Source organism: Oncorhynchus clarkii, chromosome 12 (assembly GCF_045791955.1).
Source record: "Oncorhynchus clarkii lewisi isolate Uvic-CL-2024 chromosome 12, UVic_Ocla_1.0, whole genome shotgun sequence".
Taxonomy (NCBI): Eukaryota; Metazoa; Chordata; class Actinopteri; order Salmoniformes; family Salmonidae; genus Oncorhynchus; species Oncorhynchus clarkii.
Window position 1 is genome coordinate 60,282,062 of NC_092158.1, and position 23,308 is coordinate 60,305,369.

A 23,308-nucleotide genomic window follows, 5' to 3' on the forward strand; every position below is an offset into this window, starting at 1 on the left:
GAAAGTCCGGACCTCCTCAGCCATTTCATCAGCTTTCATCATCGGTAGCTCTATGGTGAGAAACATCTCGGTTCCCGGGGAAAAAACCCTGTGCTATCCCAGAGCATGAGTACAGGACATTACGAGGCTCTCTCCTACCATTCTCCGACAGCTGTTGGGGGCTGATGCTGTCGTAGTCCATGTTGGATTAAATGGCATTAGGAGGGCTAGCTCGGAACTGCTGAAAATGGATTTTGAAGAACTGATTCTGGCTCTGAAAGATTCCAAAAAGCGGCCAGTTATTTCAGGCTCGAAGCCATCACTGGGCCACGGCTGTGAAAGATTCAGCAGGCTACTGGTATTACACATCTGGCTAAAATACTACTGTAGATCTGTTGCATAGCTTTTATAGATAACTTTGACACCTTTTGGAAACAGAAGATGCTCTACAGGAATGACAGAGTCCATCCAAATCATCTTGGCTCCTGGACCCTGCCCACGGATTTCAAGGCTGCATTTAGACAATGACTTATCAGTAACTAAGCCCTGCTCAGATAATCCCTACCATTGTGTTGCTGAGTTGTCGTAGTGCTCTTGCAAATGTGTATTGTCCCAGGGGCGTTGGCAGTCATAATATGAGTAGCCTAATTTATGTCCTTCTAACTCCCCTCAATGCCTCTGTCAATCCTACAGCTATTGTATGCAGTAATCATGCGCCTATGAACCTGACTTATACTGTTAGCACTGAGGAGGATTGCCCCAGTAGGAAGTCCACTGTGTGCAGCTCACCTTGCATTATCAGCTCAAACATAAATATCACTGTCATCTCTACCACTGATAAGCCGCCCAGTAAAGCAATAAAACAATCAAGAATTCCAGAAAAGTGCTAAAAACAGCCCACATTAAACTGGTACCTTCAGACTAGTCTTGTGAGGTTTATGGGCGTTAAGGGCAAAACAACCGACAAGTACACTTCTGTTCAAAAGTTTGTTGTCACTTGGAAATGTCCTTGTTTTTGAAAGAAAATCAATATTTTTGTCCATTAAAATAACATCAAATTGATCAAATGCAGTGTAGATATTGTTCATGTTGTAGCCGGAAACGGCTGATTTTTAATGGAATATCTACATAGGCTTACAGAGGCCCATTATCAGCAACCAACACTCCTGTGTTCCAATTGTGTTTGCTAATCCAAGTTTATAATTTTAAAAGGCTAATTTATCATTAGACAACGTTTTTGTAATGTTAGCACAGCTGAAAACTGTTGTACTGATTAAATAAGCAATACAACTTGCCTTCTTTAGACTAGTTGAGTATCTGGAGCATTTGTGGGTTCGATTACAGGCTCAAAATGGCCAGAAACAAATAACTTTCTTCTGAAACTCGTCAATCTATTCTTGTTCTGAGAAATGAAGACTATTCCATGCGAGAAATTGCCAAGAAACTGAAGATCTCGTACAACTTTGTGTACTACTCCCTTCACAGAACAGCGCAAGCTGTCACTAACCAAACTGTTTGGATGCTACATACATTTTTTGTTATGCGAATTAGCATTCCCCCAGTCTAGCCAAACACCTAGGTATTTGTAGTTGTCCACATATTCTAAGTTTGAACCATCCAGAATAGTGATGCTGGACGGGCAGGTGCGGGCAGCGATCGGTTGAAGAGCATGCATTTAGATTTACTTGCATTTAAGAGCAGTTGGAGGCCACGGAAGGAGAGTTGTATGGCATTGAAGCTCGTCTGGAGATGAGTTAACACAGTGTCCAAAGAAGGGCCAGAAGTATACAGAATGGTGTCGTATGCGTAGAGGTGGATCAGAGAATCACCAGCAGCAAGAGCGACATCATTGATGTATACAGAGAAGAGAGTCGGCCCGAGAATTGAACCCTGTGGCACCCCCATAGAGACCGCCAAAGGTTTGGACAACAGGCCCTCTGATTTGACACTGAACTCTATCAGATAACTATTACTTGCCTAGAGAGTTCTCAGCTATACTTTTCGTTGCTGTTTATTTACCACCACAGACAGATGCTGGCACTAAGACCGCACTCAGTGCAAACAGGAAACCACTCACCCAGAGGTGGCGCTCCTAGTGGCCTGAGACTTTAATGCAGGGAAACTTAAATCAGTTCTACCAAATCTCTATCAACATGTTAAATGTGCAACCAGAGGGAAAACAATTCTAGATCACCTGTACTCCACACAGAGAGACGCGTACAAAGCTCTCCCTCGCCCTCCATTTTGCAAATCCGACCACAACTCTATCCTACTGATTCCTGCTTACAAGCAAATATTCAAGCAGGAAGCACCAGTGACTCGGTCTATAAAAACAATTGTCAGATGAAGCAGATGCTAAACTACAGGACAGCTTTGCTATCACAGACTGGAACATGTTCCGGGACTCTTCCGATGACATTGAGGAATACACCACATCAGTCACTGGCTTTATCAATTAGTGCATTGAGGACATCGTCCCCACAGTGACTGTACGTACATATCCCAACCAGAAGCCATGGATTACAGGCAACATTCGCACTGAGCTAAAGGGTAGAGCTGCCGCTTTCAAGGTGCGGGACTCTAACCCGGAAGCTTACAAGAAATCCCGCTATGCCCTGCGACGAACCATCAAACAGGCAAAGCGTCAATACAGGGCTAAGACTGAATCATACTACACCGGCTCCGACGCTCGTCGGATGTGGCAGGGCTTGCAAACTATTACAGACTACAAAGGGAAGCACAGCCGCGAGCTGCCCAGTGACACGAGCCTACCAGATGAGCTAAATCACTTCTATGTTCGCTTCGAGGCAAGCAACACTGAGGCATGCATGAGAGCATCAGCTGTTCCGGACGACTGTGTGATCACGCTCTCCGTGAGTAAGACCTTTAAACAGGTCAACATACACAAGGCTGCGGGGCCAGATGGATCACCAGGACGTGTGCTCCGGGCATGTGCTGACCAACTGGCAGGTGTCTTCACTGACATTTTCAACATGTCCCTGATTGAGTCTGTAATACCAACATGCTTCAAGCAGACCACCATAGTCCCTGTGCCCAAGATCACAAAGGCAACCTGCCTAAATGACTACAGACCCGTAGCACTCACGTCCGTAGCCATGAAGTGCTTTGAAAGGCTGGTAATGACTCACATCAACACCACTACTCTCTTTTCATCATATATGCATAGTCACTTTAACGATACCTACATGTACATACTACCTCAATAAGCCTGACTAACAGGTGTCTGTATATAGCTTGCTACTCTTTATTTAAATGACTTTTTACTGTTGTTTTATTTCTTTACTTACCTACACACACACCCACACACATACCTTTTTTTTTCGCACCATTGGTTAGAGCCTGTAAGTAAGCATTTCACTGTAAGGCCTGTTGTATTTGGCGCACATGACAAATAAACTTTGATTTGATTTGAGTTGGTGAACCAGGCTAGGCAGTTATTTTAGAACCAAGGCTGTTGAGTCTGCCGATAAGAATGTGGTGATTCACAGAGTCGAAAGCCTTGGCCAGGTCGATGAATACGGCTGCACAGTAATGTCTCTTATTGATGGCGGTTATGATATCGTTTAGGACCTTGAGCATGGCTGAGGTGCACCCATGACCAGCTCTGAAACCAGATTGCATAGCGGAGAAGGTACGGTGGGATTCGAAATGGTCGGTATTCTGTTTGTTAACTTGGCTTTCGAAGACCTTAGAAAGGCAGGGTAGGATAGATTTAGGTCTGTAGCAGTTTGGGTCTAGAGTGTCTCCCCCTTTGAAGAGGGGGATGATTGCGGCAGCTTTCCAATCTTTATGAATCTCAGACGATACGAAAGAGAGGTTGAACAGGCTAGTAATGGGGGTTGCAACAATTTTGGCAGATAATTTTAGAAAGAGAGGGTCCAGATTGTCGAGGCCGGCTGATTTGTAGGGTCCAGATTTTACAGCTCTTTCAGAACATCAGCAATCTGGATTTGGGTGAAGGAGAAATGGGGAGGCTTGGGCGAGTTGCTGTGGGGGGTGCAGTGCTGTTGACCGTGATAGGGATAGCCAGCTGGAAAGCATGGCCAGCCGTAGAAAAATGCTTATAGAAATTCTCAATTATTGTAGATTTTTCGGTGGTGACAGTGTTTATTAGCCTCAGTGCAGTGGACAGCTGGGAGGAGCTGCTCTTATTCTCCATGGACTTTACAGTGTCCCATAACTTTTTTGAGTTTGTGCTACAGGATGCAAATTTCTGTTTGAAAAAGCTAGCCTTAGCTTTCCTAACTGCCTGTGTATATTGGTTCCTAACTTCCCTGAAAAGTTGCATATCACGGGGGCTATTCAATGCTAATGCTGTACGCCACAGGATGTTTTTGTGCTGGTCATGGGCAGTCAGGTCTGGAGTGAGCCAAGGTCTATATCTGTTCCTGGTTCTACATTTTTTGAATGGGGCATACTTATTTAAGATGGTGAGGAATGCACTTTTAAAGAATAACCAGGCATCCTCTACTTACAGGATGAGGTCAATATCCTTCCAGGATAACCGGGCCAGGTCGATTAGAAAGGCCTGCTGGCTGAAGTGTTTTAGGGATCGTTTGACAGTGATGAGGGGTTGTCGTTTGACCGTAGACCCATTACAGATGCAGGCAATGAGGCAGGGATTGCTGAGATCTTGGTGGAAAACGGCAGAGGTGTATTTGGAGGACAAGTTGGTTAGGAGGATATCTGTGAGGGTGCCCGTGTTTACGGATTTGGGGTTGTACCTGGTAGGTTCATTGATAATTTGTGTGAGATTGAGGGCATCAATCTTAGATTGTAGGATGGCCGGGGTGTTAAGCATGTCCCAATTTAGGTCACCTAGCAAAACGAGCTCTGAAGATAGATGGGGGCAATCAATTCACATATGGTGTCCAGGGCACAGCTGGAGGCAGAGGGTGGTCTATAGCAAGTGGCAACGGTGAGAGACTTGTTTCTGGAAAGGTGGATTTTTAAAAGTAGAAGCTCGAATTGTTTGGGTACAGACCTGGATAGTTAGAACTCTGCAAGCTATCTCTGCAGTAGATTGCAACTCCACCCACTTTGGCAGTTCTATCTTGTCGGAAAATGTTATAGCTAGGGATGAATTTTTCAGGGTTTTGAGGGTCTCCCTAAGCAAGGACATCCGGGTGGGCAGAGTGTGCTAAAGCAGTGAATAAAACAAACTTAGGGAGGAGGCTTCTAATGTTAACATGCATGAAAACAAGGCTTTTACAGTTACAGAAGTCAACAAATGAGAGCACCTGGGGAATAGGAGTGGAGCTAGGCACATCACCAGAGGAACAGAGGAGGAGTATGATAAGGGTACGGCTAAAGGCTATAAGAAATGGTCGTCTAGTACGTTCGGAACAGAGAGTAAAAAGAGCAGGTTTCTGGGCGCAATAGAATAGATTCAAGGCATAATGTACAGAAAAAGGTATGGTAGGACGTGAATACATTGGAGGTAAACCTAGGCATTGAGTGATGATGACAAAGATATTGTCTCTAGAAACATTTAAACCAGCTGATGTCACTGCATGTGTGGGAGGTGGAACTAAAGGGTTGGCTAAGGCATATTGAGCAGGGCTAGAGGCTCTACAGTGAAATAAGACAATAATCACTAACCAGAACAGCAATGGACAAGGCATATTGACATTAGGGAGAGGCATGCGTAGCCGAGTGATCATAGGGGTCCAGTGAGTAGTTAGGCTCGCTGTGTCATGTATTGTCATATTATGTCTTGTTCCTGTTCTTTCTCTTCACTCCGTCTCCCTCTGCTGGTCGTATTAGGTTACCTTATCTTCCTCTCCTTCCCCCAGCTGTTCCTCATCTTCTCTAACTACCTTGTTCACCCTTTTCCCACCTGTTCCCTTTTTCCCTCTGATTAGGTCTCTATTTCTCTCTCTGTTCCTGCTTCTGTCTTTGTCAGATTCTCGTTTGAGTTTCTCATGCCAGAACCAAACTATCGTCTCGTTTGCTTCACCCTTGTCCCGTCCTGTCGGAATCTGCCTGTTCATCTGATGCTACGTGTGATCAGGTACCTCTGTCCTCTACGACCCGCGCCTACCCAGAGAGACCAGCAGTCTGTCGCCGCTAACCCAGCTATTCTCCTCTGCTGCTAAGAAGGGGACTCTAACCCAGTTATTATCCTCTGCTGCTAAGAAGGGGACTCTAACCCAGCTATTATCCTCTGCTGCTAAGAAGGGGGACTCTTCTGTGAATATCAGAAGGACTTTATGATTCATTTGTCGCCCTCTCTGCGGGTTGTCTATTTTGCCATTATATACATCTGAAGAGGATCTATGTCTTCCCTGTGTTTTGACATTAAAGGACTCTGTTTTTGTTAAACCGCTTTTGGGTCCTCACTCACGTGCATAACAGAAGAATCTGACCAAGAATGAACCCAGCGACTTCGGATCCTCTCCACTCAGCCATCGAGATCCAGGGAGCGATGCTAGGCAGACACGAGCAGGAATTGTCTGCTGATCGACATGCCGTTGAGACCCTGGCCGCCCAAGTCTCCGACCTCACAGAACAGATTCACCATCTCCGCCTCGATCCACCGGCCACTTCCAGGGCTTTCGAATCTCCGGAGCCCAGAATCAATAACCCGCCGTGTTACTCTGGGGAGCCCACTGAATGCCGCTCGTTCCTCACCCAGTGTGATATTGTGTTTTCTCTCCAGCCCAACACTTACTCCAGGAGCACAGCTCGTATCGCCTACGTCATATCTCTCCTTACTGGACGGGCTCGTGAGTGGGGCACGGCAATCTGGTAGGCGAGGGCTGAGTGTACTAACCAGTATCAGGACTTTAAGGAGGAGATGATACGGGTTTTTGATCGTTCTGTTTTTGGGGAGGAAGCTTCCAGGGTCCTGTCTTCCCTATGTCAAGGTAATCGATCCATAACAGATTACTCTATTGAGTTTCGCACTCTTGCTGCCTCCAGTGACTGGAACGAGCCGGCTTTGCTCGCTCGTTTTCTGGAGGGTCTCCGCGCGGAGGTAAAGGATGAGATTCTCTCCTGGGAGGTTCCTTCCAGCGTGGATTCCTTGATTGAACTCGCTATTCGCATAGAGCGACGGGTTGATCTTCGTCACCGAGCTTGTGGAAAGGAGCTCGCGTTCTCCGTTGCCCCCCTCTCCGCATCACTACCATCTTCCTCCGCCGGCTCGGGTGCTGAGCCTATGCAGCTGGGGGGTATCCGCATCTCGACTAAGGAGAGGGAACGGAGAATCACCAACCGCCTCTGTCTCTATTGCGGTTCCGCTGGTCATTTTGTCACTTCATGTCCAGTAAAAGCCAGAGCTCATCAGTAAGCGGAGGGCTACTGGTGAGCGCTACTACTCTGGTCTCTCCTTCAAGATCCTGCACTACCTTGTCGGTCCATCTACGCTGGACCGGTTCGTCAGCTTCCTGCAGTGCCTTGATAGACTCTGGGGTGGAGGGCTGTTTTATGGACGAGACCTGGGCTCGGGAACATGACATTCCTCTCAGACAGTTAAGGGAGCCCACGGCCTTGTTCGCTTTGGATGGTAGTTCTCTCCCCAGGATTCAGCGTGAGACGCTACCTTTAACCCTCACTGGCTCTGGTAATCATAGCGAAACCCTTTCTTTTTTAATTTTTCGTTCACCTTTTACACCTGTTGTTTTGGGCCATCCCTGGCTAGTTTGTCATAATCCTTCTATTAATTGGTCTAGTAATTCTATCCTCTCCTGGAACGTCTCTTGTCATGTGAAATGTTTAATGTCTGCTATCCCTCCTGTTTCCTCTGTCTCTTCTTCACAGGAGGAGCCTGGTGATTTGACGGGGGTGCCGGAGGAATATCACGATCTGCGCACGGTGTTCAGTCGGTCCAGGGCCACCTCTCTTCCTCCGCACCGGTCGTATGATTGTAGTATTGATCTCCTTCCGGGAACCACTCCCCCCCGGGGTAGACTATACTCTCTGTCGGCTCCCGAACGTAAGGCTCTCGAAGATTATTTGTCTGTAGCTCTTGACGCCGGTACCATAGTCCCCTCCTCCTCTCCCGCCGGAGCAGGGTTTTTTTTGTTAAGAAGAAGGACGGGTCCCTGTGCCCCTGCATAGATTATCGAGGGCTGAATGACATAACAGTGAAGAATCGTTATCCGCTCCCTCTTATGTCTTCAGCCTTCGAGATCCTGCAGGGAGCCAGGTTTTTCACTAAGTTGGACCTTCGTAACGCTTACCATCTCGTGCGCATCAGGGAGGGGGACGAGTGGAAAACGGCGTTTAACACTCCGTTAGGGCACTTTGAATACCGGGTTCTTCCTTTCGGCCTCGCTAACGCTCCAGCTGTCTTTCAGGCATTAGTCAATGACGTCCTGAGAGACATGCTGAACATCTTTGTTTTCGTTTACCTTGACGATATCCTGATTTTTTCACCGTCACTCCAGATTCATGTTCAGCACGTTCGACGTGTCCTCCAGCGCCTTTTAGAGAATTGTCTTTTTGTGAAGGCTGAGAAGTGCACTTTTCATGCCCCCTCCGTCACATTTCTCGGTTCTGTTATTTCCGCTGAAGGCATTAAGATGGATCCCGCTAAGGTCCAAGCTGTCATTGATTGGCCCGTTCCTAAGTCACGCGTCGAGCTGCAGCGCTTTCTCGGCTTCGCAAATTTCTATCGTCGTTTCATCCGTAATTTCGGTCAGGTGGCAGCTCCTCTCACAGCCCTTACTTCTGTCAAGACGTGCTTTAAGTGGCCCGTTTCCGCCCAGGGAGCTTTTGATCTCCTCAAGAATCGTTTTACATCCGCACCTATCCTTGTTACACCTGACGTCTCTAGACAGTTCGTTGTCGAGGTTGACGCGTCAGAGGTGGGCGTGGGAGCCATTCTTTCTCAGCGCTCCCTCTCTGACGACAAGGTCCACCCTTGCGCGTATTTTTCTCATCGCCTGTCGCCGTCGGAACGTAACTATGATGTGGGAAACCGCGAACTGCTCGCCATCCGCTTAGCCCTAGGCGAATGGCGACAGTGGTTGGAGGGGGCGACCGTTCCTTTTGTCGTTTGGACTGACCATAGGAACCTTGAGTACATCCGTTCTGCCAAACGACTTAATGCGCGTCAGGCTCGTTGGGCGCTGTTTTTCGCTCGTTTCGAGTTCGTAATTTCTTATCGTCCGGGCTCTAAGAACACCAAGCCTGATGCTTTATCTCGTCTCTTCAGTTCTTCAGTAGCCTCCACTGACCCCGAGGGGATTCTCCCTGAGGGGCGTGTTGTCGGGTTGACTGTCTGGGGAATTGAGAGGCAGGTAAAGCAAGCACTCACTCACACTCCGTCGCCGCGCGCTTGTCCTAGGAACCTTCTTTTCGTTCCCGTTCCTACTCGTCTGGCCGTTCTTCAGTGGGCTCACTCTGCCAAGTTAGCCGGCCTCCCCGGCGTTCGGGGTACGCTTGCTTCCATTCGCCAGCGTTTTTGGTGGCCCACTCGGGAGCCTGACACGCGTCGTTTCGTGGCTGCTTGTTCGGTCTGCACGCAGACTAAGTCCGGTAACTCCCCTCCTGCCGGCTGTCTCAGACCGCTTCCCATTCCCTCTCGACCGTGGTCTCACATCGCCTTAGATTTTATCACCGGACTGCCTTCGTCAGCGGGGAAGACTGTTATTCTTACGGTTGTCGATAGGTTCTCTAAGGCGGCTCATTTTATTCCCCTCGCTAAGCTCCCTTCTGCTAAAGAAACGGCACAAATCATCATCGAGAATGTTTTCAGAATTCATGGCCTTCCGTCAGACGTCGTTTCGGACAGGGGTCCGCAATTCACGTCTCAATTTTGGAGGGAGTTTTGCCGTTTGATTGGGGTTTCCGTCAGTCTCTCTTCCGGCTTTCACCCCCAGTCTAACGGTCAAGCAGAACGGGCCAATCAGACTATTGGTCGCATCTTACGCAGTCTTTCTTTTCATAACCCTGCGTCTTGGTCAGAACAGCTCCCCTGGGCAGAATACGCCCACAACTCGCTTCCTTCGTCTGCGACCGGGCTATCTCCTTTTCAGAGTAGCCTCGGGTACCAGCCTCCGCTGTTCTCGTCTCAGTTCGCCGAGTCCAGCGTCCCCTCCGCTCAGGCTTTTGTCCAACGTTGCGAGCGCACCTGGAAGAGGGTCAGGTCTGCACTTTGCCGTTATAGGGCGCAGACTGTGAGAGCCGCTAATAAGCGTAGAACTAAGAGTCCTAGATATTGTCGCGGTCAGAGAGTTTGGCTCTCCACTCAGAACCTTCCCCTTAAGACAGCTTCTTGCAAGTTGACCCCGCGGTTCATTGGTCCGTTCCGTATTTCTCAGATCATTAATCCTGTCGCAGTGCGACTTCTTCTTCCGCGATATCTTCGTCGCGTCCACCCGGTCTTCCATGTCTCCTGTGTTAAGCCCGTTCTTCGCGCCCCCGCTCATCTTCCCCCCCCCCATCCTTGTCGAGGGCGCACCTATCTACAGGGTCCGTAAGATTTTGGACATGCGTCCTCGGGGCCGTGGTCATCAGTACCTAGTGGATTGGGAGGGGTACGGTCCTGAGGAAAGGAGTTGGGTTCCCTCTCGGGACGTGCTGGACCGTTCGCTGATCGATGATTTCCTCCGTTGCCGCCAGGTTTCCTCCTCGAGTGCGCCAGGAGGCGCTCGGTGAGTGGGGGGGTACTGTCATGTATTGTCATATTATGTCTTGTTCCTGTTCTTTCTCTTCACTCCGTCTCCCTCTGCTGGTCGTATTGGGTTACCTTCTCTTCCTCTCCTTCCCCCAGCTGTTCCTCATCTTCTCTAACTACCTCGTTCACCCTTTTCCCACCTGTTCCCTTTTTCCCTCTGATTAGGTCTCTATTTCTCTCTCTGTTCCTGCTTCTGTCTTTGTCAGATTCTCGTTTGAGTTTCTCATGCCAGAACCAAACTATCGTCTCGTTTGCTTCACCCTTGTCCCGTCCTGTCGGAATCTGCCTGTTCATCTGATGCTACGTGTGATCAGGTACCTCTGTCCTCTACGACCCGCGCCTACCCAGAGAGACCAGCAGTCTGTCGCCGCTAACCCAGCTATTCTCCTCTGCTGCTAAGAAGGGGACTCTAACCCAGTTATTCTCCTCTGCTGCTAAGAAGGGGACTCTAACCCATCTATTCTCCTCTGCTGCTAAGAAGGGGGACTCTTCTGTGAATATCAGAAGGACTTTATGATTCATTTGTCGCCCTCTCTGCGGGTTGTCTATTTTGCCATTATATACATCTGAAGAGGATCTATGTCTTCCCTGTGTTTTGACATTAAAGGACTCTGTTTTTGTTAAACCGCTTTTGGGTCCTCACTCACGTGCATAACAGGCTGGAGACACGGCGATTCAGACAGCTAGCAGGCCGGGGCTAGCAAGCTAGCAGAAGGGCCTTAGAGGGACGTCGTGATGGGAGAAGTCTGTTATAGCCTCCTCATGCGGAGTCTCCTCGTGCGGTTACGTCGATAGACCAGTCATGAGGGATTCGTAGGGTTCCGTGTAGCAAAGGGGTCCAGTCCAATTGGCAAAATAGGTAGAGTGGCACAATAAATTGGCCGATGGATCTCTTCAGCTAACAGTCCGATATGCTCTAGACAGCTAGCGGGCTGCGGCTAGCAGGCTAGCAGATGGGCATTCAGGGGACGTCACGACGGAGGGGTCTGTTGGAGAAAAAACAACAATGTGCTACCACAATCCTATTTCAGAGTAAACAAATGAACAACTGCACGTTTATAGGGATGGACATTCAACATGTGCGGGACTTACACGAATGACTGATGATTGGCTGAGAGAAATTGATAATAAAACGTTTGTGGGGTCTGTTTTATCAGACTTCAGTGTAGCTTTTGACATTTTTGATCATAATCTGCTGCTGGAAAAACATATATGTTATGGCTTTACATCACTGCTATATTGTGGATCAAGTGTTACCTGTCTAACAGAACACGTGGGTGTTCTTTAATGGAAGCCTATCCAACATAATCCAGTTAGAGTCAGGCATTCCCCAGAGCAGCTGTCTAGGACCCTTACTTTTTTTCAATCTTTACTAATGGCCTGCCACTAGCTGTGCGTAAAGAATGTGTGTCTATGTATGCTGATGACCCAACACTATACACGTCAGCTATCACAGCACATGAAATCACTGCAACAATTAACAAAGAGCTGCTGTCAGTTTCAGAATGGGTGGCAAGAAATAAGTTAGTCCTACATATTTCAAAAACTAAAAGTATTGTATTTGGGACACATTCACTAAACACTAAACCTGGTCCAAACATATTGATGCAACAGTAGCTAAGATGGGGAGTGGTCTGTCCATAATAAAGTGCTGCTCTGCCTTCTTAAGAACGCTATCAACAAGGCAGGTCCTACAGGCCCTAGTTCTGTCGCACCTTGACTACTGTCCAGTCGTGTAGTCAGGCACCACAAAGAGGGACCTCAGAAAATTACAACTGGCCCAGAACAGGGCAGCACGCCTGGCCCTTAAATTTACACGGACAGCTAACATTAATAATAGGAATGTCAATTGACCTTATCAAAGATAAGATTGACCTTATCACTATTTGTATTTGTGAGAAGTATTGACATGTTGAATGCACTGAGCTGTCTGTTCAATCTACTAGCACACAGCTCAGACACCCATGCATACCCCACAAGACATGCCACCAGAGGTCTCTCACAGTCCCCAAGTCCAGAACAGACTATGGGAGGCGCACAGTACTACAAAGAGCCATGACTACATGGAACTCTATTCCACATCGCGTAACTTGTGCAAGCAGTAAAATCTGATTAGAAAACAGATTAAAATACACCTTGTGGAACAGCGGGGACTGTGAAGAGACACTTGCACAGGCAGACACATGCATACATGCACGATAACATACGCACAACACACACACGTACACAGATTTTCTGTTGTAGATATGTGGTAGTAGAGTAGTGTCCTTGGCAGCGGCTAATGGGGATCCATAATAAATACAAATACAAATAAAATGATTAAACGTCTTGAAGGAATAACCTCTCTCCCTTCACTCTTCTTTTCTCCCTTCTTTCCTTCCTTTTAACTTTCTTTCCTTTCTACCGTCCTTCGGTACCCGCTATTCTTACTCCCTCTGCCCTTCATTCTCCCCTTTCTCCCCACCTTCCGCCTCTCTACTCTTCTTTCTTTCCCTTTATCCTTTCTTCTCCCTCTTTGTCAGGCTGATTGTGCGCAGCGGAAACAACTCCATGTCTCCCCTGCTCTTTGACTCAGACCTGGACGACGTGCCAGAGCGTGGCATTGTGAGCGAGGGCTCCATACTCTACCTGGAGCTCACGGCCGACTCCTCTTCCATCCCGTTACTACTAGCTCTGCGCTATGAGGGTGAGACCTTAAAATGCTCCCAGCATCAGTACACACAGTTTCTCTTGTCTCTTTCTCACTCTTATTTGTAATTGACTGTGATATGACTGTGCAATACAGACACTGCTGCTTGCTTTAGTTTAGGGCTGTCCCCGACAAAAAAACTAACATTTTTGTGGTCGATCGAGAGTCGTTGTGTTCTTTCGACCAATAGATGGGTCAAAATGTTTAAACTTGTTTTTCCATATATGTGTTTGAATAAAACCAATTACGTATGCACTGAGCTTGTCTGATGGTTTAAGCACACTGTTTGATTAAGTCACACAAATGACTCAAGAAAGAGCCCAATGGTCACACTGTTAAAATTGACAGTGAGTGTCTGTGTGACTGGCGCAAGTTGTCTCGCTCTCCTCGCATGCATGTGACCAATAGGGCCTGACCTATAGCCCACCATAATCGCATCAATAAATTGGTTATAACAAACTCCGAACAAAGTAATGTCAACAGCAAAATGGAGGCAGAGGACGTAAAAAAGAAACACGAAATGGGCGAATGTTTAGTTGCTTTGGAGGGAAAGGGGAAGTCAGATCTGTAGAAGACATTTGACTTAGCTTTGGAAACTACTGAAGATCAAGAAAAAGGAGTGTATTGGAGCAAGTGTTACGTTAGTATTGTGTGTGCCAAACAGTTGCTGTTTTTTCAGAACAGTGTAAACAACACCAAATAAATACGTGTACCAGAGAGTCTGTTCTAACACAAAATAACACAGCAGACAAAAAATAGTTGCATGCATTCTTGAATTACGGTACAGTCGTCCCCGGGGTGGAGTGGTCAATCCCACAGTCATATGGTCGGTGCGGCAGAAGAAAGTATTTGTTTCTGGCATTTTGAGCCTGTAATCGAACCCACAAATGCTCCAGATACTCAACTAGTCTAAAGAAGGCCAGTTTTATTGCTTCTTTAATCAGTACTACAGTTTTCAGTTGTGCTAACATAATTGCAAAAGGGTTTTCTAATGATAAATTAGCCTTTTAAAATGATAAACTTGGATTAGCTAACACAACGTGCCATTGGAACGCAGGAGTGATGGTTGCTGATAATGGGCCTCTGTAAGCCTATGTAGATATTCCATAAAAAATCAGCCGTTTCCGGCTACAATTGTCATTTACAACATTAACAATGTCTACACTGTATTTCTGATCAATTTGATGTTATTTTAATGGACAATTTTTTTTGCTTTTCCTTCAAAAACAAGGACATTTCCAAGTTACCCCAAACTTTTGAACGGTAGTGTACATAATATAACCATTTACAATTTCAGTATCACATGTCTTAGAGTGATGGACTGTGCCATTCCTGTGGCCTCCGCAATGGATTAGTCCACTGAGACAGGCGTGAATCAGGTGTGAATCATGTGCACCATGAAAAAATAAATAACATTGCGACTGCTCAACTAAAGAAATCTCGGTCGACCAACAGCCAACCAAACAATCGACCGGTTGACTAAATGGGGTCAACCCTACTTTAATTAATCTTATATTATGCATTATCCTACTTCTCTCCTCATATTAACACGTGCACACTGTTTTATCTCTCTCGCTCTCTCTCAGCCTTTGACGGGGAACACTGTTATGAGCCCTACTTGCCCCATGGGAATTTCAGCGGCAGTGACATCACCTTTCCGTTGGGCACCACAGTCACCTTCTCCTGCTCCCCGGGCTTTGTCATGGAGCAGGGCTCTGGGGTCATTGAGTGTGTGGACCAAAGCGATCCACACTGGAATGAGAGCGAGCCTGTGTGTAAAGGTAATACTATTGAATACTACCATTACATTATGATAATTTGTTTATAAAGCCCCTTTCATTCACTAAACTAAAAACTAAAGACAATAATACAAGTAATGTTACAATAACTTTTTTCCTGTGCTACTACCTCACATCCTCTCTTCCCACCCCCTCTCAGCTTTGTGTGGGGGAGAGTTGACCGATCCCTCCAGTACTGTTCTGTCCCCCGATTGGCCACAGAGCTACTCCAAGGGGCAGGACTGTGTGTGGCAGATCCATGGCAATGAGGAGAAGCGCATCGAACTGGACATCCAGATGTGAGTTTGGCCCCACCAACACCCAACAAGCATAATTCTGGTCTTTGAAGCTGTGGTTGAAGCATTTGGGAGAGGGAATTGTTCTCCTTTAATTTTCCCATGCCTCTTTTGCTTCTGAAACCTCACTGCATAACATGAGCGCTCCCTTTGCATAGTTTTTTTTCCCCACCACACAAGAGGTCCATATGATGGAGGTAGAACTCAAAATAAGCATGTTTATTTAGAAACATGCATGTTTTGTAAGGAATATACTTGAGGTATAAAATGTAGGTCGAACAATGTGAGCCTTGCGTTTCGCTGCTTCACTGATGGCTACTTCCGTGGCTGGTGTAGCGACGTCTTTTTGATTATAATGGGTGCATTTCAACTGTGACTGACAGACATAAAAAAAACTGATGTGATGCTTCCAGTGAAGTTTTTATTGTAAGGATTAGAAATGACAATGTTTGTGAGAAGCTACGTTTTATGACATTTTATGATTCCATTTGAAGTGACATTGTGTTTTAAAGGGAAAGTTGTTTTCCTCTCCATGTATTTTGTCGCTCTCAAAGTTTGAATATCCGCCACAACGACGTTCTCACCATATTCGATGGTCACGACCTCATGTCCCATGTGATTGGCCAGTACCTGGGGTCACGAGAACGTTTCCAGGTCGTGTCAGGTGGTTCTGAGGTCACTATTCAGTTCCAGAGTGACCCTGACGACTCCTCATTTATTCTCAGCCAGGGGTTCCTTATTCACTACCGTGGTACGTACACATACAGAACTTTTACATACAGAGCATTACATACACATAAACGACATGATATGCAAAACATTGATTGCCCATACATGACATCACACAAATACAAAATCTACATTTTCCTGGCATATATTCAGTGATGCAAAATGTTAATAACTTTGTAGATATAATATGAACAGACAATACGATTACATATTCTACCTCAATTGTGTGTTCTACACAATATATTTAAATCTGAATGTTCTGTAACATTATATCCTCCTGAACAAGCACCTGGTTTATCCTACATCTGATGACATCTTCTTTTTCATCCAGAGGTAGAGCCTAATGACACCTGCCCTGCCCTCCCTCAAATCGAATTTGGCTGGATTAGCTCCTCCCACACCTCTCCCGTGAGGGGAAGTGTGTTGACCTATCAGTGCCAACCGGGGTATGACATCAGTGGCTCTGACATCATCACTTGCCAATGGGATCTTTCCTGGAGCAACAGCCCACCCACCTGCATCAAAGGTGAGCTAAAGTGCGTTCCTGCCCGACTACATTGCTGACGCATGCCAGATCATATATTATAGCAATCTGGTGCTCAACGGCACAGTCAATGTGGCATGCATTCATTGGTTGATGCAATGTAACAGCTGAGTAGGGGAACACAACCCTATACTTCAAACAACACTTCGGATGTGTTTGAGAGCCTCGATTTGACTCTGTTGCACATCACCGACTGAGCATACTAGCTGATTTACAAATCACTTTACATCTTAGAGGTTGAGTAAGACCTAGATTCAATCAGATCGAGCATTAACTGGCGATAGCCAAAACCGGCATAGCTGATGTTATGGTGGTGTCGGAGGTGGAACTGCATTGGAGCTTTCAAATCAGTGAGCAGCTGCTCTTGATCATTGTCACAAAGCCTCACCCGTCTCACATGTTAGAAGTTCAGAACGAGAAAGTGTAGGCTATATAGAAATAATGACGCTCAAATAAAAAATAATTGAAATAATGAGGATTTCTCTCAGCCTAATCAAGGTGTAGATTACATCTCATATTCCAGTGTTCGACCTTGTAAGCAAGGCTACATGGGATTTATCTTAATGCGACTCTGAGCAGCCAATGGCAATGTCCGCTTTAGGTAGAATACCAGGAGCCGTTTGTAGATTTGACAGCTCTAACGCAGTTCCACCTCCGACACCGCCAAAACAACCACTATGCAGATGTTGGCTAAATTGAATAGAGCCTTTGAAGATTGCAGAATTAGGTTGCTGTTAAACATTATGATTGGTTTCATCCTTCCAATTAAAAGTCTCAATATGACATATCACTTTACATATGCGTTTTGGGAGAAATTTACATTTGATCAGAATTTGACCGAAGTCATGTTGGAAAAGTGTTCGGAAAAGTGAAGTCGAGAGAATAACACACGAGTGAATACACAGCAGGAGTGAATCCACTGTCCACATCAGACGGTAAAGACCCACAAATTGGCACTGATTAAAACCAACTGATCATCTGAGCATATCCTCTGATTTCTTTATTCTGTATCAGCAAAAAATTGGTTTATCACTTATACGGTGTGCAGGCTTTTAACATAGCCCTTTATACACCCCTGCTGGTTTACCCCTACTAGCTAACCACTAGCAGTCTTGAAACACATAACTTATTAGCAGTTCAGCACATCAGCGTTTCTCATGCTTTTACACAAAATCAAGAAACTTTTACCATAATAGTAGACATTGAACATTTATAACCTAAACTCTGTTGTTGGCTGATAGTACAGTGGTTCTTCCATTAAAAGTTGCGTCATACTGTAGCACAGCTTGTGGCACACAAGTATGGCACGTAATCGTATGGCACGTTAGAGTGCATGAAGTCATATTATTTTACTGTAAGCCGTTGTTGCCATTAATGCTAGTTTGACCACCAGAGGGCATCTTTGAGAAGCAAAGTTATTGAAATGACATGGAGCTGTAGGCCTAAGTGTCCTGTTTACTGTAGTTGTTATAGCATAACTTACTTACTGGCATACAGGCCTACTTCAATATACAGTATATCATTCATTCATTTGTGCATGTCATCACACAGCATACAAGTCATCCATGTCTTTAAATACAGTCAAGCATTTTAGTTATAAAACGAGATAACAAAGGGAGCCTTGAATAATTAAACAATGAAAAAATTGCAACATGTCGGCTAAAGCGATTGAATTCACTAATACATTTGGCTGTTTTTAAAATTAGCTGTACTAGAGACTTTAAAACCTTTTTATGTAGATATTTTGCTTAATTGATTAATATTATGGAGTTTCTATTCCAAGAAAAGTGGAAAAGCATTTTACAGCAGCCTTGGGGTTTCCGTAAGAAAGAAATGGCGCTGTGCCATGTGACCGGTCGGGAGTAGGCCTAGGATACTAAGTGACTGCGAGTGAAGAGCAAATGAATCCTAGCATTTCTACACCGTAATTGTAGGCTAACCAAAACCCAAAGATGTTGATGAACAAATACTGTAAATGCGTCTATGTGCGTGTTACATGGTCCAGTTACAACTTAGCTGTACTAGAGACTTTAAAACCTTTTTATGTAGATATTTTGCTTAATTGATTAATATTATGGTATTTCTATTCCAAGAAAAGTGGAAATGCATTTTACAGCAGCCTTGGGGTTTCCGTAAGAAAAAAATGGCGCTGTGCCATGTGACCGGTCGGGAGTAGGCCTAGGATACTAAGTGACTGCGAGTGAAGAGCAAAATAATCTTAACATTTCCACACCCTAATTGTAGGCTAACCAATACCCAAACGGAGTATGTGAAAATAAAAATCTGATTGATTTATCAAGACCAGTCCTCATGCTTGTCTCAAAGCAGCGTGAAACGGAAATATTTGCTTAAAATCCTATTATAACAATTGGATGACTTTGGGTGTTTCAGTAAGCAACGATTTGTTGCCTTCATTAGCCTACTTAATTCCATTATTTATGTCATTCAGTGATATTCATTCTCATAGTAATTTGTTATGGATCCATCCAGATGTGGTTAGAAAACAGTGCATTTGGTGGGCTATGCAAAGAGATGGGAGAAGTGACATGCCTCGCAAACATCCATTAATATATTTAGTCCGTTAGGAAAATATGACGCTGTACAACGTGACCGGTCGGGAGTAGGCCTAGGATACTAAGTGACTGCGAGTGAAGAGCAAATGAATCCTAGCATTTCTACACCGCAATTGTAGGCTAACCAATACCCAAAGATGTTGATGAACAAATACTGTAAATGCGTCTATGTGCGTGTTACATGGTCCAGTTACAACTTCTTCTGACAAAGTAGAGAAAAACAGTGTACTTTTTTGTGTGTGTGCGCGAGACAGAGGGAGAGCAATTCTTACACTATAGTTTTAAATTCAATCACTCTCTTCTTCTTCATCCTCATCATTCAGTTAATTCAAATTCAATTGAAATATATTTTGTCACTCCCATGGCAAAGTTTAAAAACAGCCAAATTTGTGAAATTGATTTATCCAACATTTTGTGGTTGCATGAGATTTGGTGATCACAGAATCAGTAGGATATTAAATAAACACTCAAATAGGCAACAGAAGCAGGAACAGCATAGGGCTGAGTGACTCAGTCATTGCTGGCTTTCGTTCAAAATAAGTTATATTATAATGCAGGGTTAAAGACACATTCTTTCACATTCTTTGATATTGAGTTAGAAACTTTAGAGTACTTAATCATTGAATACATTGCAAGTTTTAATTTTTTGGGGCCATTAGGCTACTACACTTTACAATAGGACTCAACTCTTCACTGACCATGGCATCTATCGGTAGTCTAAACTGTGGCACAAATTGGGGGAACTCATTAAGAGGCGGCTTCTATTGTCAATATAATCATTCATTCAGACATGTGAACACAAACGGTGAAGTTTGGGGCCATGTGGCAGAGAGTGATGTCGGCGCTGGAGGAAGAGAAACCAAAGCCCCGTGTGACTATTTTTCGAAAATAGTCAGTCCACAAGTGTAATTGTGCCATGGTATTTACCCAAGTTCTCGCTCAACTCCAAGACCACCCACCAGCAAACATTTTTGGGTCCTGATGCCGGACTCTATAGAGACAAGAGAGACTCTCAGACTGAAACATTCACACCTCCATTAATTTACGAATAGATAGTCAATTTGTGCCACAATTTAGACTACTGATAGATCAGTGTTCGAACTCCCCCTTGTGATAGTGTGGTGCAATTTACCACAATCTGCCACTATCTACCACAAACGGTCACGGCATAAGCTCAAAACCTTTAACGGAAGAACCACTGTAGCTATAGCTCGCCAAATGCTAACCTGAGTGCTAACATTACTAGTAGCAGTAACCGTAAAATCCAGGTATAATGGCAAACACAAACATTGGCTATCATGATATCCTGCAAGTTGTATCCGCCAATAAAGATTAGGTAGTTCAGCAAAAATAAAGACAAACCTTGAAATAAATAATGACATTAATCTGATTCGTATTTCACCATTCATTTCTGCATAACATACAGTGTTGGAGTTGCTGTAGCTTGCTTGCTAACTATCTAGCTAGCTTATTCCATCAGCAAACACCATGCTAAATCCGAATGGGCCAGCTTGTTTTGCATGGCTAGTTGCACTTAGATAGCTGTCTATCTTAGTTTTTAATCATCTACTAGTAACATAACCTGACAAAACATTTTAGGGCACTTTAGTACCTACTTACCCGATTCACCTCCATCACAGAAGTCGTCCGCCGTCGTGCTGTAACACCGGTGGTGTCAATGGACTTGGAGCCGGCAGAATTTAACTGTGGGCAGAGAACTGTTTTTTACTAGCCCGAGCTTCATGGTGAATCCACTATTCAACTGTTGGTAGCCATCGTAATCCTTTGGGGCAGAGTGGGACTGAACCATTCTATCCGAAGAGGTCCGACTTTTTTCCAAATAAACCAAACATGCCTACTGTTTCATTTTTTTGTATTTTATTTTGTAATTTTTTAATTATTACCCTTATTTCTCCTCAATTTTGTGGTATCCAATTGGTAGTTACAGTCTTGTCTCATCGCTACAACTCCCGTACGGACTCCGGAGAGGCGAAGGTCGAGAGCCGTGCATCCTTCGAAACACAACCCAACCAAGCTGCACTGCTTCTTGACACAATGCCCACTTAACCCGGAAGCCAGCCGCACCAATGTGTTGTAGGAAACACCATACACCCGGCGACAGTGTCAATGTGCACTGCACCCGGCCCGCCACAGGAGTCGCTAGTGCTCGATGGGACAAGGACATCCCTGCCGGCCAAACCCTAACCGGACTATGTTGGGACCATAGGTCTCCTAGTCGTGGCTAGCTGCGACAGAGCCTGGACTCTAACCCAGAATCTCTAGTGGCACATGGCGATGCAGTGCCTTAGACCACTACGCCACTTGGGAGGCCCCGAAGTGTATAATTATTATACTTCTTAAAAACGTTTTAATCCATTTTCGTTGTTAGATATGTGGAAATATACAGTGCATTCGGAAAGTATTCAGACCCCTTCACTTTTTCCATATTTTGTTATGTTACAGCCTTATTCTAAAATATATATATTTTTAAATCCTCATCAATCTACACACAATACCCCATAATGACAAAGCGAAACCATTTTTCTGGGGATTTTTTTGCAAATGTATTACGAATAAAAACAGAAATACCTTATTTACATAAGCATTCAGAACCTTTGTCATGAGACTCGAAATTGAGCTCAGGTGCATCCTGTTTCCATTGATCATCCTTGAGATGTTTCGACAAATTGATTGGAGTCCACCTGTGGTATCAGATATGAATGTAAGACCGAGATGCAGACCACTTTGGATAACGAATAGTTTAATAATCCCAAAGGGACAGGCAAATAGACAGGTCAAGGCAGGCAGGGATCAATAGTCCAGAGAAGTGGGGGAAAGGTACAGGACGGCAGGCAGGGTCAGGGGCAGGCAGAGTGGTCAGGCAGGTGGGAAGGTCAAGGGTCGAAGCCAGGAGGGCGAGAAAAAGAGAGATTGGGTGAAAAGCAGGAGCTTCCAGAAAAGGACAACCATCTCTGAAAAACTCCACCAGTCAGGCCTTCATGGTAGAGTGGCCAGATGGAAGCCACTGTTCACTAAAATGCACATGACAGCCTGCTTGGAGTTTGCCAAAATGCACATAAAGGACAATCAGACCATGAGAAACAAGATTCTCTTGTCTGATGAAACAAATATTTAACTGTTTTGCCTGATAGCCAAGTGTCTGGCTCATCACCTGGCTAATACTATCTCTACGGTGAAGCATGGTGGTGGCAGCATCATGATGTGGGTTTGTTTTTCAGCGGCAGAGACTAAGAGACTTGTCAGAATCGAGGAAAGATGAACAGAGAAAAGTAGAGATTCTTGAGGAAAACCTGCTCAAGAGCTCAGACCTCAGACTGGGGTAAAGGTTCACCGTCCAACAGGACAACAACCCTAAGCACAGAGCCAAGACAAAGCAGGAGTGGCTTCGGGACAAGTCTCTTAATGTCCATGAGTGACCAAGACAGAGTCCGGACTTGAATCTGATCGAACATCTCTGGAGAGCCCTGAAAAGAGCTGTGCAATGACGCTCCCCATCCAACCAGACAGAGGTTGAGAGGATCTGCAGAGAAGAATGGGATAAACTCCAAGTGCAGGTGTGCCAAGCTTATAGCGTCATACCCAAGAAGACTCGAGGCTGTAATCGCTGCCAAAGGTGCTTCAACAAAGTACTGGGTAAAGGGTCTTAATACTTATGTAAATGTACTATTTTGTTTTTAATACATTTGCAAAAATTCCTAAAACCTGTTTTTGCTTTGTCATTATGGGGTATTTTGTGTAGATTGATGAGCGGAAAAAAAACATTTAATCCATTTTAGAATAAGGCTGTAACGTAATTTTTTTTTGAAAAAGTCAAGGGGTCTGAATACTTTCTGAATGCACTGTATTGTGCAACCTTCCCTTTAAAGGTAATTATTTATTGTACCAACAACATCTGCAAATCCCAATAAAACTATCACGTTTCGAAGTTTACTGTCCTTGCTTTGTCCAACAACACTATTATGAATCTAGCAAATACGTTTTGTGGTTCAGAGTGCACTATTTATTTAGTTCCATAGTGCAAATATTTGCTAGCAAGTTTCTCACACTGGAT

General features: G+C 45.1%; 1 protein-coding gene across 6 annotated transcripts in view; it reads left to right on the forward strand.

The window, feature by feature from the left end:
• LOC139420884 (seizure related 6 homolog (mouse)-like 2) overlaps nt 1–23,308 on the forward strand; it is an 82,255-nt gene that overhangs the window by 44,009 nt on the left and 14,938 nt on the right. For all 6 annotated transcript variants that reach the window (XM_071171271.1, XM_071171272.1, XM_071171273.1 and 3 more), the window contains 5 exons: nt 13,150–13,313; nt 14,903–15,097; nt 15,255–15,393; nt 15,945–16,141; nt 16,451–16,645. In XM_071171271.1, coding sequence (XP_071027372.1) covers nt 13,150–13,313; nt 14,903–15,097; nt 15,255–15,393; nt 15,945–16,141; nt 16,451–16,645 — 890 coding nt within the window. The remainder of the gene's footprint in view (nt 1–13,149; nt 13,314–14,902; nt 15,098–15,254; nt 15,394–15,944; nt 16,142–16,450; nt 16,646–23,308) is intronic.